Source organism: Crocodylus porosus, unplaced genomic scaffold (assembly GCF_001723895.1).
Source record: "Crocodylus porosus isolate Cpor-Errol unplaced genomic scaffold, CroPor_comp1, whole genome shotgun sequence".
In the NCBI taxonomy this organism is placed as follows: Eukaryota; Metazoa; Chordata; order Crocodylia; family Crocodylidae; genus Crocodylus; species Crocodylus porosus.
Window position 1 is genome coordinate 16,215,969 of NW_017728927.1, and position 15,822 is coordinate 16,231,790.

Sequence of the window (15,822 nt, forward strand, 5' to 3'; positions counted from 1 at the left end):
AAATTCTCTCTAGTTTCCATTGGAGAATATATTCATCATTTTCTGACCTAAACTGCTGTGTAGTGTTGCAGTGTATAATTTAAAAGCTGATGGGTTTCACCTAATAAACAACTACATTGCAGACGTGAAGTGTTTCCCCTGCACACCAGATACAGGAATACTGGCTGTAGAAGTATATACACAAAACTTCTTGAATAATACCGAATTTGTGAAGGTATCACTGGAAACAAAGTTTGACCAAGAGGTCATAAATTAATTGTCCTACTGGATTAAAGGCACCACACATCCTCCTCAGTAATAATAAACAACTTGTTAACACGAAAAAGACAGGTGACAAACAGGGGACCATGAAACGGGCCATATTCAATTTGGATTCAGCCCAAAAATCAGGGACAGAGATTGGATTCGTTGATTCGGATCACTGTCCCCAATTCAATTCATCCAATTCCAAATCCAAAGATTCGATGCGGATTCAGGCGAAACAGCCATAGACTCAGCTTTAAAAGTTTTTTCTACTTACCTTAAGGTATCAGGTGCAGCTTGCGAATGGACAGCGCATCCCACAGGAGCGTGGGGGGGCCCACATGCTCAGCAGCGAACCTGGAAGTGGACCGGAAGTACTATCGGGCTGCTTCCGGGTCTGCCAGGGAGAATGCTGGGCCCCACCCCCCACCCCTCTCAGCTCGGCAACTGGCCACAGGGGGACCCCGGGTGCCCCCCCGGTGTCCCCCCCAGACCCAGGAGGCACCAGTCACCAAGCCGGGGGTCGGGGCTCCACAGGAGACCCGAAAGTGGACCACAGTAAGTGCTTCTGGTCCACTTCCGGGTCGGCTGAGCATGCTGGTTAGCCCTCTGCACTCCTGTGGGATGCTCCATGCACCCCAGCATCGCAGCATTTGAGTCCCTGCTACCTAGAGGTATGTAGAAAAAATGTTTAAAACTGTCTCCATGTCCAAATCTCTCCAAATCCATTTGGAGGGTTCTGATTTGACTCTGAGAGATTAAAGGGTCCTCTCATTCAATTTGGATTCAGAGATTCAGCCACCAAATCGGGATTGAATCAAGGACCAAAGCTTCACACAGCCCTAGTGACAAAGTGGATTGAAAAGACAACTCAATACTGGGTGTTTAAATTACTGCTAACAATGCCTCCACAGTTCACAATATGTTATCCCCCAGTATGAAAACAGTTTACACCTGGTCTTTCTGTGTCTTGGGGAACTGTGATCTAGCTGTTTTGTCCAACTAATCCAAATTACAGCAATGAGCTGCATTATTTTAGCAGTTAATAAGGGGATAGACAATGAACTCAGATTAGAAGGCCTTGTTCTAGCAGCCCTAAGTTTATGCAGCTTTCTCTTGTTTGAACGGTACTCCAAAAGTTAATTCTGTATCCAAAAAAAGTGTTTCCTTTTGGCAAATACTATCATACTAGAAATCTGTGCACTTGTACAACCTGTATGTCTAGTGGACTAGGTATGGAATTAGGAAAAGGTCTGGTTTGCACCCCTAGGTGTTTGCATTCTCTCCTCACCATACATAAAACTACTTGAACAGAGATGAGGCAAGGATTATTTTAGTTTGTTTCTAATATTTGAAGATGTACAGTAGTAAGCATCGTTAGTTCCAACATCGCAAAAACCAAGTGTCAATTTGTTCCTATGATCATCTTTTACCTGCTTTTATACTGGGTTTAGCATTTTAAAAACTTTTCTGCTTAAATATTTTGTTGAAACATCCCTGCTGAAATTCCACCAGATGCATGTTCACCCATACTTACTTGTTAATCTGAGCTAGGAACATTCCTTTCAGTGCATAGAACTCAGCAGTCATCTCCTTGGTGAAATACTTCAGATTAGTTGATTCAATGACCTCAAGGCCCTGTTAAATCCATGTTTGTGAAAAAAGTTTGTAATATTAATTTTGTATCAATATAGGACAATGCTTTCATAAAAAAGGAGCCAAAATAAAACTTTAAAACTTAACTTGTAACTGAAACAAGCCATTAATCAATATTTTTAAAAAGAATTTCCTATTTTTTTTTCCCTAAAATCTAAGATGATAGTGAGGTTTTTTTTTTAAATCTCCATTTCCCCTTCTTATGAAATTCTTTCCAGAAGGACTATAACTTGCATTTGCCAGGTGACAGATTCACTTCTCTATTTTAACTTCACTAACCCTATACTCAATCTCAGCTTTTATTTTTTTTTTTTTTTTTTTTACCTATAGTCACATCCCATTTTTCCTTTCCATTTAACTTGCTCAGTTTCACTTTTTGTACGTCGACATTCATCACATATGCAGTAGGTCACTTAAAACTTTGGTTTAAGTCCTCACTTAGTCTTAGGACAAACAGTCTTTTCTCTGTTAGTCTTTTCTCCTTTTCTCCATACAGTATGCCTTTAATGCACCTTTCGTTTATATGTCTCTGTATCTATACAGAAATATAAAATCTATAGATAGTTCTCGCTCTCTCGGTAGATATCTATTTTAATACAGATTTTAGAAAATTTGCATGTTTTTTACTATGCTGATTGATTCTTTTGAATTATATTTTTCTGTTCATTTCATTAACTAACTGTATTTAATTTTGTTACTTCAAATCACTGTCTTTATGCGTTCATACATTAGTCCCTTGATTATAATCAAGTTTTGGCATAACTGGGTGTCCTACTTCAGCCCTTGCTCTCCACCTGACAAACCTATTATGATCAACATGAACCGAATTCATTTAGGAGTACCAAGCAGCATGCCTTAACGCATATCTGATTCACATACCTGCATGCACTCATTTTTGCCCATGACTCCCGCCAGCTGAAGGTAGCATTTAACTTGCTGTCGAATCTTCTGAAAACAATCCACAATAGGTACAGTAGGAATAGTATGAATACGACTTAATATGTCCAGTGCCACATTGACCAGTCCTTGTTTTCGGGCTATCTTTCCATATTGGATAATTGCTGAAGCTGAAGCATGAACTCCCAACATTGCATTGTTGGAACTGGGATCGTGCTGAGAGCTATTCTCATAGGCCGTCACAATGGCTGGAGATGCAAAGGAAGTAAAAAGTTAAGGATTAGAAAACAAACGGTACATAAAGCAAAATTTTACCAGTTATTAATGACATATGAACATATGGCTTATGAAAGTGGAAGATTAAGATACATTTTTCAAGCTGAAGTTTAAGCATGGAAAACAAGAAACTTTCAAAATTAAGTTCTATTTCAAAATCTTCACTTAACGAACAAAATCAACTAGACTCAAAGTGCTTAAAACTAAAGAAAGGAGACATTTAAGAAAATAAGTCTTTTAAACAGTGTGTTGATTGGAAAATTACATGATGAATGCATGCTGGACCAGGCAGTTTTACCCTGGTAATGATGCTGCCTCCACATGAAAATGCTGCTCCAGTGAGATAAGTCATCTGATACAATGGGTAACCTGTTCCTCCAAGTCTTTACAACAGTTTTCATATCATGTAAACTGTTGTTCCTCCCAAGATTAGTTGGCTGTAGTCCTGCATTTATTTGAGCTGCTTCTTGAAGCTCTATGATTTGCTGAGCTGCCTAAAGGGATTTAAAGAATATAAATTAAAATAGAAGCAAATCTTGCCCACTAATTAGAGAAGTCCATTTTAAGACTCCAGCACTACACAAGTGTAATCAGCTGATGACATCATTTTGTCTGATGAAGATCGCCATCAACACTTTGACCCTTAAGTCACCTAGAACAACAACTAAGCTATGTATATTGTTAGTTTTGCAGAACTGGCTATTGATAGGGTATCAGGTGACCTCAGGACTTTCAAGTAAGACAGCCAGTCAGTCTATATAATTCAACACTAAGCCAAAAATAAAGTAAAATATCAATATTTTGACCTTAAGATGTTAGTAAAGGGGGGGGGGAATCACTGACACACTGACCTAACAGCATGACTGAGGCATGCGCTCTGCCTGAAAATCCCACGCTTTTCCCTACACATTCAGGTTCAAAATTTCAGTTTGGTAATTTTAATCTCTCATCTTCTCTAGATAGGCAAATGAGTACCAGAGCGATGCAGCTGGCCGTGTTAGTCTGAAGCGAGGTAGAAAGCAGGGCCGATGTGCACCTTACAGGACAAACTAAGAGATATAGAGCAAACATTTTTGCGAGCCCAAGCTCACTTCATCAGATGCTGTGAAAGGACATGCACAGAGCAGTGTATAAAAGATAGTGTGTGATTAGAATACAAAACACGGGAAGGGAGCAGGGGAGTGGTGAGGAGGCAGTGCTGTGGGAGGCAAATAAGCAATAAACCCATAGGAACAGGGGACCACAAAAGTTAACCATGTAATGGGATAAGAATGAGTTTCCTCTGTGGTCTCTTCTTTGATGACACTTTACACAGTGTCATCTTTTATGCACCCAGCATAGCTTACCAACTCTAGCCATTGTTTCCCATTAGTAGTACAGGTTTGTTTCTGTATACTTGGAAGAAAAAAAATTCTTTTTCTTCCCCCAATCAAACACTGAGCAGCTATACTAGGGTTTACCTCTAAAGGAAACAACTAAATAACTTTATACATATACAGTCCCTGTTATCTGGCATGAGTGAGGAATGCCAGGTACCAGTTATGTAAAAATTGTGGTTATCTGAGGCAGATAACATGGTGTAGTGGGGTGGCAGCAACAGTGCAGGGTGGTAGGGGACAGGGGTGGCTGCCACGCGCGAGCTTTCCTTGCCCCACCAAGCAGAAATTCCAGTTAATAAAGTACCCTGGTTTGTAGAATGCAGGATAACAGAGATTTTACTGTACTGGATTGGGCTACAAACACCTTCCTATAATCTTGCAGTTTATGTCAGACTTTTCTCTCTTTTAAACCTTTTTATTCATGAAAACCAGAAGAGGGGTGAATCTGTAATTACTCATAGTTCTTGCATGTTTTATTTCGCACTAATATTTTTTTCACATCCCTAAACCAAGTGACATGATTCAGATTAAGAAAACGATTTTCACACCTATTTAGTTTTCTCAGATAAACTAAAGGAACAAACAGAAGATGGCAGCAGTCTCACACCTATTAGAAGTAGCAGACATCTTGTTGAACTTCAACAATCTATAGAAGAGAATCACAAACTTTTATTGGAATTTAATTATCTAGAGTACAATAAAACTGATGTACTATTCTCTAAACTAATTCTCAACAGATACCAGTTGTATTCACTGTTAATCAACCAAATAAGATAACTGTCAAAAAAAAAAAAAAAGAAAAGAAAAAAAGAAAAAATGAAAAAAACCTCCACCCCTCAGTCCACAGTTACAAAGTCAAATCTCTTGAAACAAAATAAATTAAGCAAAGTAATATTTTCCTACAATCATCTCAGTATCAGCTCACACAATAGCTTAACCTTCATTCTACTCCCATTCATCATGTAAATTTAATTTTCTTGCAGGTATTTAATCATGCACTATCTGATATAAAAAAGTAATTACTGCAGTGCAAATTCACTGTTGGGTCTGTGCCTTTGTCATTCATTGTCTATTTTATCACTTCTACACAGGGGATATATACATACATGTAAGATTATTAAAAATACTAACTTTAATTGATGCTACGCATCTGGAAGCTTTTAAATATTGCACTTAGTAATATTAATCCTTTTATATTACACGTTCGAGAAACATTCATTGCCAACCCTGGGAAAAAAACGCTTAAAGTAACCCAGTTCTCAGCAACAAGGAGTTAATTCAATGAAGGAATTTTCTACATGTAATATCTATGCTGAAAAAGATGCATCTGCTATTATTTATACGAGCTATATTCTAATACTCCCAAGAGATATATAAACCATATATACTCCTTCAAACTAGGTAATACGACCAAAACGATTATAGAAATTCAAGGGAACAGGCTTCTGCATAAGCTATGTCGACAAGTATAGTCATTTGAATTAAATCAAGCCTGGGTCTTTCAGTTTTAAAATAGTCATCTTAACAATTACAGAAGCCATGCAAAAGTAAGGGGAACCTCATAAAACTTGACCATCCATTAAAAATGCTTGAGTGAGGGCTTTCTACATGAATGCATTGCTTATGGAAGGTGTCATTTTCTTAATATTAAAACAAAATCCAATTAATCTATAAAACTGGAACAACAAAAGAAAAGACCTTGTAAATTTCTTGTCCTTGACTTTGACATCCACTTCAGCCCATGTTTTGAATGCATCATACCTATATGCTTAAGGACAGTTCTGTTTCCAGTGCCAATTCATTTAGGATTTTTTTATTATTATTAGAACTGCCCATGAAACTGGTGTTGAGTTTTAAATTACATGGATACTGGCCCATTAGGAAGTGAACAGAAACCACCAGCTGGTAGCAAGTATCGGACACTATTGTGCTGGACTGCCTTCAAAAGGGTGGCTTACATACAACCACCTGAATACCTCTCTCAATAGTAATGAGCCAATTTTAGTCACAGGGTGGATTCTATACAACACCAAAAAAGATAAAGGTAAAACCAAGGTAAATTTTATAAAGGTCATAAACTTTTGAGTTGGTCTTATTTTTCCTAAGTGATTTGAGATACTTGGGATATATAATGCTGCTCCCAAATACACCCCAACCATCTACTGCCATTTACACGTGCTAAACCTAGAAATAGGGCAGTGAAGCCATTTTGGGGCATCTCCCCAGACCACACTCGATCTCCATTTGTGGCACATTTGATAGCAACGGTGAAAAACGGTTTTGGAGCAGCCTCCCAAGGGCACAGAAGAGGCAGCCTTGAGTAAGGGATATGCTAATTAGATTAAGAAGCACAGATTTTGAACACATCTAGCGCTCTACCTAAAACTGAAATGCCAGTGCTCCAAAAACAAAACAGAAGACAATCGCATGAACAAGTATAGATGTACCTTGTGTTTGCAGGGTATGCAGAAGATTTGAAGACGTACAAAAATCTAGCCTTAAGTTCTGTTAAATATTGCAGCACTTTGCGAAGGTTATTAAATGATAACAAAAAGAGGACTTTAAAAATTTGTTTAAAACCAAGCTTTTAAATAAGCACCCTAAGGACCCATATAACAAGGGAGACTAAAACAGGCTTTTATTTCTTTTATCCAAAAGGAAATAGGCCCTTGCAGAAATGTAGATAAAAGCATGCGTATGTTTGAAGTCAAAGTAACTTCTGTTAAAAGTGATTCACGGGTTGACAGTGAGCTCAACCTTAAACTAGGAATGTGAAATATTAGAGAAAAGAAAGCATACATGAAGTGAAAAGGAGCACAGCCATTTTGGTTAAGCCAAGTATGTATGTGTGGTTATACATTTTCCAGCTTAAACTACAATGATTTCCATTCATAAGAATAAAACAGTTGACGCGAGACAGCATACACATAGTCCGTGTGAAAGCCAGGCCCTATTTTTGCTTGGGACCATGCATTAGTATGCTGCAGTTTTATGAGAACAGAGGCAAATGCTTCACAATCCAAAACTTTTTTCATTATTTTAAATATATGGCATCTGCAAGAAAAGTCATGCTACTTAGACTACAGGATATTGAATGAATTGCTCATTTTTATGCTTGTGGTCACTTCAGCCTAATATTAATGATTTCTTTCTCACTTTCAACACTGCACACATCAGTGGACTGTTTCATTGCCAGGATTTTGACACCCAGAACATCTCATTTTGCAGGCAGCCTGCCCTCAAAACTTCACTCCTATTCATATCTAGCAGGTTATAGACATAACTCGTCTCCATCTTCCTCTCCTGGTTAGGAGCTTTTTGGGAGTAGGACAGCCTACTTTTGGGAGTAGGACGTCCTTAGCACCAGGTCTTGCCTGGCCCTGTCCTTGTACCACAAACGAGGACATCAGAGCCTGTCATGGTTAATAACAGGGGTCCTGGTAGACCTCACCGGTCAATGCAGGGCCAGCCTTGGGTACAGAGAACTTCGTCTGAGCTACTCTTCTACTCTCCAGCACTTCTACAATTTCTCTTATGAGGGGTGGAGGGGTGTCTCACTAATGCCACAGCTTTGAAAAAGAAACTCTTCTTTGACACAACCCCCAGTCAACGGGATTTTTCAAGACTATCTGGAACTCGGATTCTAAGAGCGATGTGTCAATATTCCATAACACACATTTTTCTTTGAATAGCATCAGCTTCAAGCATTTGCCTTGGGTCAGTAAGCATTACCAGAGCCAAAAGTAAGCCACAGGTTTTAGTCTCTGAAACCTGTATTGCATTTATAGTCAGTTAAAATTAACTGAAAAGAAAACTGCTTAAAGACGGATGCTACATCTCCAGAGCTGTAGTAAGGAAACACGATCCATATTCACCCAGGGCCCGATTCCAATGTTCTTTCCCCCCAGCCCCCGCCTTCCTCAAAAGATACAAGGTTTTTACCAATGTTTTACCAAAGTCTTTCTGATTATTAAATTATAATGCTTGCTACTGGAAGAACAATCTGGCCTTTTAATCTCACCTGGAGAAGAGGAGTGTGAACGTGCGACACTACGTGAGGGAGCCTTCGCCATTCCCGAATGGCTAAACTGCTTGCCATTTCTACCAGGCGCTCAATAAAGTTAAGTTGCTGTTCTTCAGGATGGCAGATTGCCAAGTATCCTCTGTACATGTTGACTTTCCATGCCATCTCTTTTGGGCAGCTTAACTCCACCTAGTAATGAAACAAAATTTGGTGAAGAAAAACTTTATGAGAATGCAGACTAATTTTCGCCCTCAAGGAGAACAAATTAGCCTGAACCGCCAAAGGCAGACTGCTTCTAGTAGAAAAGCTAGGTAAGGCAAATCTGCAGTTCAGACACACCAGGCACGCATGGGAAACCACTAAGAGAAAGAGAGGACTTTCCTCCTAAAATTTCAGTTAGTCGTGCTAGATACAGTGGGTAATTTAAAAAAAAGTGTATTTTCAGCAAAATGCAGTTTTCAATAAATTACTTTTAACTATATTACATGAAAGTTAACAGCACCGATCCGTTCGATTAGTTATCCTCAGACAAAAACATTCCAAAAAGGTTCGCCCTTTCTGTTTTTTTAAAAGGGTGGATGCCAGTCACTTACATCCTTTCATACTCGTCGAATACTAGCAACTAAATCGAAATTAGGGCATTGCGTGCAGACCTAAACAAAGGCTGTCTGCACAGTAAACTTTCGGTCCTTGATAATGACCCATGAGCAGTGTCATACGCCAGCCAGGCTGTTTCCTAAAACAAAGGCAACAAGGCCAAAGTCACAGCCATGCAAGTGGCTCTGCAGAGCTAATCAGCCAGCCTGAAGCACCACTGGAGTACAATGTCGGTGCTTCCTTTGTACGTTCTTGCAGGATTAGAACTTAAATCAGGCAGAGATAAATACATGTCCTCCAATTAGACACACAGTAATTCCATCACTTCTCGCCCATCCTTCCACCTCTAAGGTGGAGGGCTCATGTGCTATTCCTTCTCCATTCATCCATGGTCAACCCCACCTTTCTAAGGATTTCTATGCCCACAGAAGTCTGCACTCCTCCAATGTTTCCCTGCCCCATGGTTATGCCACTGCACATAAGATATATTCTTCCTTCTGTCCCAACCCATCCCACCCAAGGAAAAGCTTTCTAACATCTCCAAAATACCAATAATGAGGAACTTCAGCTTCCTGAAAATGGTCCCCTGCATACTAGCACATAGCATAGGCACCAACCGCCTAGCTGGTAGAGTCCATCATTCAGTTTTTATGAGAATAAATAGCTGACAAATTTTTTAAATACTCTAGCACTAATTACATTGTTCATGTCAAAACAGCATTTAAAACACAGGTGCTCAGTCAAAGTGACTTAACATGAATAAGGAATACATTTTAAGCTATTTTGAGGGACTTGTGCTGTGCATCATCTTAAAATGCAGAAATAGCAAAATGACAGCTACAACTCAGTTTAATAGCTGCATGCTGCACCTACATAAATGCTTTGGGAATAGTCTGTGGAAGAGTTGGCAAACTCATTTGAAAAGATTTTATTAAATTAAAGAGTGTCCATTTAAAATAACTTATCAATATTTGCCAACAACTGATAGCAAAATGGCTCCCCTGAACATTCAAATTTCCCATTGTAAAATTTCCCATTCGGACTGACGTACTGCATAAGATTCCAACTAAACTGACTTTGGTCTATTTTCGTTAGCTTAAAATGTATCCAAGCAGTCTCCTTCAATGGGTTATATACTGTATCTTAATTATTTTAAACATTGCTTCTGCTTAACCTCAACCAGCTATTATGACTGAACCAGGAAAGAGAAGCTGCCAGATAGCAACCCTACACTTATACAATGAAAACCATCTTTTTTATTACATTATATGCCGGAACATTAAACACAATGGCAATGTGAGCAAATGGAAATGAGTCTTGGGCCCTATCAAAGGCCACTTGGTATTTTAATAGCTCAATTTTAATAGGAGATTATTAAAACTATTTCCCAAAGATTTAGGAAGACTAATATATAGCTACCATCTTTTCTGACCTCTCCCTATGGATCAACAGTGGAACTTCATAAAACAATACATTTAATATACAAGCTGTTCAAGCTCAGATTTCAAAAGGGTGGTACAAATGAATAGGCAAAGTGAAAATAGTAAGTAGAACAGCACAAAATCAATTATTCTTTCACATCCTGCTACTTGTGAAAGCCTGTTTTCTGACACTGTTACATGAATCCGACTAAAGCCACAGAAGCTCAATTTATAACTTCAGTATTCTCTCCAGCCTGTCAGTAAGTGACTCATTACTGAAAATATCTCATTTAATATAATTCCAGCTAAAGTGTAGCTGCAGTCGCTCGTGATTGTCACATTTACTCAACTTGTTAGTCATCAACAATAGATCCCGTCAGACATGATCAATTCACTCAGTTTCAACTCAAGGATTAAAATTTACTACATGATGTATTCCTTATTTTACAGCTAAAGAAATTTCACTGCAAGTGTTCTTAAGAGTTTCTGTATAATTATTCAAGATTTTGCACATACCTGACCAAGACAGAATGAGCTACTGGTTTTAAAAACAGCAAACAAAATTCTAATTCATGTAGTAAATGTACCTGATTTATTCTTTGTAGGGTTGTACTCTGCAAGAGAGCACCACAATTTTTTGATCTCTTACATGACAAATCAAATATTTAAACCAAATATTCAGTTCTAGTTACCGGTAGAGTTAAAGGGAAAACTTCGACCTCTTACACTAAGACAGCTTGACAAGTTCAGTTTTGGGTCCTTACAAGCCAACACTGCATTTCATTATCCAAAAAAATGCTTAGCTTTTGCTGTTACAGCTGTTGAAGGAGTTATGCTTACTCTGGAGATGTACATGACATAGCACATTTTCTCATAAGAAAATTAATAATCATAATAAAGCAGAGTTTGTGGCTACCCAGTGTACAGGGCCTGAATCTATAGGATTAAAGAATGCTCAGCGCTCTGAAAACATTAGGAAATCAAGACAAATGCAGTCAATACTTGAATGGAAGTTACTGACATTAACAGCTTTTTAGTTAAGGTTGTTGGGCTCAGAAACTGAACCAATTATTAAATTAGCATTTAATTTAAGTAAGGGGCTACTCATTCTGGCTACATCCATTTATGGCATAAGAAGGAACAGCACAAGTTTCTGCACAGAATTCTCCAAAAACAATTGAATCGTGACATGAAATAAACCTGTTATTCTAGTCCTTGGCCTCTTACGTAAAGACCGTCAATCACATAAGCCGTGTACAGACATTCGGTTTCTCCTGGGGAACCGCTGCTCTCCCAGCAGAAGCCACAAGAGTTCAGATGTCCAGGCTTTTTCTCCCAAAGTAAAAATGGTCACTCCAAGAGAAAAAAATAACCTCGGAACAACCAGGGTTAAACCACCTCCAGGAGAGTTTCTAGTGGGAGGGAGTATGTGCACCAGTCTGTCTTCCAGTATACCCCCTCTTACAGAGACAGTGGTCAGAACAGGTCCCTTCACAATCCCCACACTATACTGCATGGAAACACAAGATGACTGTGGTCAGCCAATCAGGGCTGCCCTATGCATTGCTACCATCTGTTGCAAGGCAGTCGAAGAGGGCCTGCAGAGCACACAGATGTGTGTATGGGGGGGTCCCCATGCCCGCAGTGTCAGCACAGCAAGCTCTCCACTGTTCAGGGCCATTTGAACATTTGGACACATGGCTCTGGGTAAGTTTTTCTATCGGGTTAACAAACCCAGGAGAATCCTCCAAGATTAGTGTAATGTGTGTACATACCATAGTGACTGTGACATGCAGAACAGCAAACTCCTTTCCACTCGTGACTTAGGGTGCTGGGTTCAACGTCTGGTTTAAGCGACTGTACCTACCAACTAGTCTCAGCTGAACAAATGTAATCAACAATAAAAAGCATAATTGCTTTTTTAAAACAAAAAAAATTGCACTAACATAAAATGTCTGAATGATGGTTTCCTATTCAAAATAAAACAGTAAAGAACCCATTCATACAACTATGCAGAAATAAGTGTACTGCAATGGACAAATCAATATTATAGCGAGGTTCTCAAGGAGTCTAAGATACTATACATACAGTTATGCTTTAAAGAACTGTACAAAGGTACTGAAATCCCTCCACTGCACAACACAGACTCTTAATAGGTGCTGTTCAGCATATTTTGAGACTGGGCTGTGGCTTTAAACTGTCTAATCAGGGAGGCTTTTGTACATGGAAGACTTCCTTGCCTTTAAGTCAAATGTATTTCCATCTGCACTATACCTGTATAGAAAAAAGGAGTCACTTTTACAATGTCCAGCAACCATCTGGTGTTATAAAAATCTACCTAAAATGCTACATTGCCGACTTCTGCTCCATGGAGAAAATGCAATGCCATATTTTAGTCTTTAAAAGAGCTGTTTTCCATGTGCAGCAAACTCCTATGCATCCTGACTGCTCTACAACAGCCACAATTTTAGGACACATGCATTCATCAAGCATATGGATAGCAAAGACTACATAGTCTCTTTAGTAGAAAATAGGAAAGGATAAGAGGAAGGTTAAGTGGTGTACAAGTACATGTGGTTCAGCCAAATGGATTATAAACCAAAGCAATACCAACTCCATAATGAAAATCAGGAAGGCCAACATTAGGCAGTGGCAAGCAGTATATTTTATCAATTGCTAAGTGAAAAATAAGATGATTGCACTCCCCCTACACAAGCACCTTACCTACATGGAAATGAAACACAATACTGGTTCCATTTACAGAAATATAGCATATACAGGGAAATCACACACTTAATTTTGACTTCTTTAAAAATAAACAAACAAATCAAACATACTTGCAAAAGTCACATTTTAAACTACAAGTACTGATTCAGAAACTTACTACTTTGAACACATTAACATATTTTGGACTTACAGCTGAAAGACTAAATTTGATTTAAAAATTATAGCACATCTGAAGTTTTGAAGGTTATACCTTTCCACATTTCCCTACATATGCAACATGGAGCAATTCCTAGTAACAATGCTGCAGTGCGTAGCCCTGTATTTGAGTTTCCATTAGCAATGCTAACTCAAAGCAGTATCACTCATTGTTAGAAATCTGTAAGTTGATTAAAATTACTTTCAGGGGGAAAAAAAATTACCATAAATTGTGACAGTTTACGGATCATTTAAAAAGTTGGCAAACAATTAAAACTGAGGAAAGAATTGCTCAGGTCCCTTGTAGATTTTAAACTAAATCAATTTGAATTTTTATAAAAAGGCTATCTTCAACTACCAATTCTTCCTTAAAAGTAGCCTAGACACTTTACACATGAAAGCATAAAAGCAAAACAACACTGTTTACACATAGTATTGTGTGTAATCTTTTAATCTTGGCTCCTTGTCCTAATCCCTTTGCCCACACAGTCCAAATTTCCCAAAACACTACAATTCCTCGTCATATTGGGCTCCCTTTCCATCTTCGCCCTGTTCTCCAACATCGATTCCAAGTCTCCTTGTCCAGCTAGTCTTACACTTCTCCCTTCTCCCAACATATGCATAATGCAGTCAGCACTAGAAGCTATGAAAAGCCAGAGCAAAATACCATCTCCAGAGATTTTTAGCTGACAATGTTTAAGAAGTCTTTACTGAGTGCGTGTGCGTGCATGTACAATTTTTCAAAGGCTTATCACTTAGCCAAATTTAAGCAGATGTTATGGGAATAACAAAGGCATATTCCTAATATAAAGACCACTTTATACCAAATTGGAGTTCTTCTTCCAGGTGCTCACCAAGGCATTTCCAAGAAAATAAAGCAAAAAAAAAAAAAAAAAAAAAAGAAGTTAACTGTGGTAAAAACATTTTCCCTTGTGTCATCCTAGGACTGTTTTAGCTAGTAATCCCTCCTCACACCACAAAAAAACCCCCATAACCGTTCCAGGTGGACACTCATCATGGATACATTTCAGCCAAAGTACCGATAATTTCCTACACTTAAAGTAACTAAAGATAACTAAATAGCAGGCAGTGCCACCAGCGCTGCCTATAACAGTCATTTAAAAATCCAGTTTAGGGGCTATTTTTAAAAAAAAATTCTGTTCATGAGTCTCATTTAAATTAACAGACTCAACATGAAGATAAATAAAAGAAGAAACCTAATAGTTACTTAGCGGTGCAGTTTGCTTACTTTTTATTTAGAAGAGGGTTTGTTTTTTTTTTTCATTTAAACAAATGTGAAAAAACCCAAGTATGTTAAACAGTTCGCTGACAGGTCCCAATATAGAGGTATCCCCCCCATCACCTTATGCCACTGCAGAGCATAGCCATATTTAAAGGGGAGAAAAAAATAGAGTCAATATATTCCAAACATGCAATCAAAACTCATCTCCTGGCGCACAGGAAGTCTGCAGCTTCAGCTTGTGTTGATTCCCACAAAAATACAATAATATTGACTAGCACAATCAAGCAACATGCGCCAACTGCAAGCTTATTCCAGCTCTTAAGCATATGGCTTCTGTTTAAACAGCACATGAATTTCACGTCTTGCTAGCGTGATTTCATTTGAAGTTATTATGATGCTTACGTTAAGTTATCCATCGTTACCTAGAGTTTCAGCATTTTGCTTTTATGTCCCAAAACTGCTTTTAAAGTCGACTGGTCCAAGGCAGCTTAACATTAAGGGACCCCTGAGATCCCTCCCAACCCTATAATTCTATGATAAGAGGATAGAGGGGAAAGCTATAAGGTATCAATCAAACTCAAGTCCTGACACCACAAATCCTGTAGTTGGAGTTCTACACTAATGGGGAAAAAAGTATGCTTGGGTAAAATTTGGGGACGGCTGCTCTGTGATACCATTTTTCCCCTGCACTGCAGGCTGTCACAGGCCCTAGACATGCCTGTTGCTTTAAGAAAGGAGAAGGCTCTGGAAGATGCCGAGTCAGCAGGCAGGAGAGCACCTGACTAGAAAGGGGCGGGGCTTACCCAAGTGATAAGCCCAGGGCCAGAGCTGGGGCAGGCAGTCTCACCCTGGCCAAAAGTGCCTTTTCTTTTTTTGGTCAGTGGGTGCTGTGGCAGGCATTAAAAAAAAATAAAAAAATAAAAATATAAATCATGGCACTTTATCTTTAACACAGCACATTCCCATGACATGCCCAGGAGAGGCAGCATGGTACTTCTACCTGGAACTACAGCATCTGTAAAGATCGGGCACTTTAGTGGGACTTTTTTGGCACTTTTATCTATTAGCAGATTGAATCACCTTCAGCTAAAGTGCCAAAAGCCCTGCTGAAGTGGTTATTCTTTATAGACACTGTAAGCCAGTCTGAAGTCACACACTGCCACT

At 38.8% G+C, this 15,822-nt stretch overlaps 1 protein-coding gene across 3 annotated transcripts in view; it reads right to left on the reverse strand.

The window, feature by feature from the left end:
- TRRAP (transformation/transcription domain associated protein) overlaps positions 1 to 15,822 on the reverse strand; it is a 136,461-nt gene that overhangs the window by 36,027 nt on the left and 84,612 nt on the right. For 2 of the 3 annotated variants that reach the window (XM_019542096.1, XM_019542097.1), the window contains 4 exons: positions 8,473 to 8,664; positions 3,371 to 3,566; positions 2,779 to 3,044; positions 1,781 to 1,881 (listed from right to left, as the gene is read on the reverse strand). In XM_019542096.1, coding sequence (XP_019397641.1) covers positions 1,781 to 1,881; positions 2,779 to 3,044; positions 3,371 to 3,566; positions 8,473 to 8,664 — 755 coding nt within the window. Of the gene's footprint in view, positions 1 to 1,780; positions 1,882 to 2,778; positions 3,045 to 3,337; positions 3,567 to 8,472; positions 8,665 to 15,822 lie in introns of all 3 variants that reach the window. The other variant, XM_019542095.1, reaches the window with a different exon arrangement.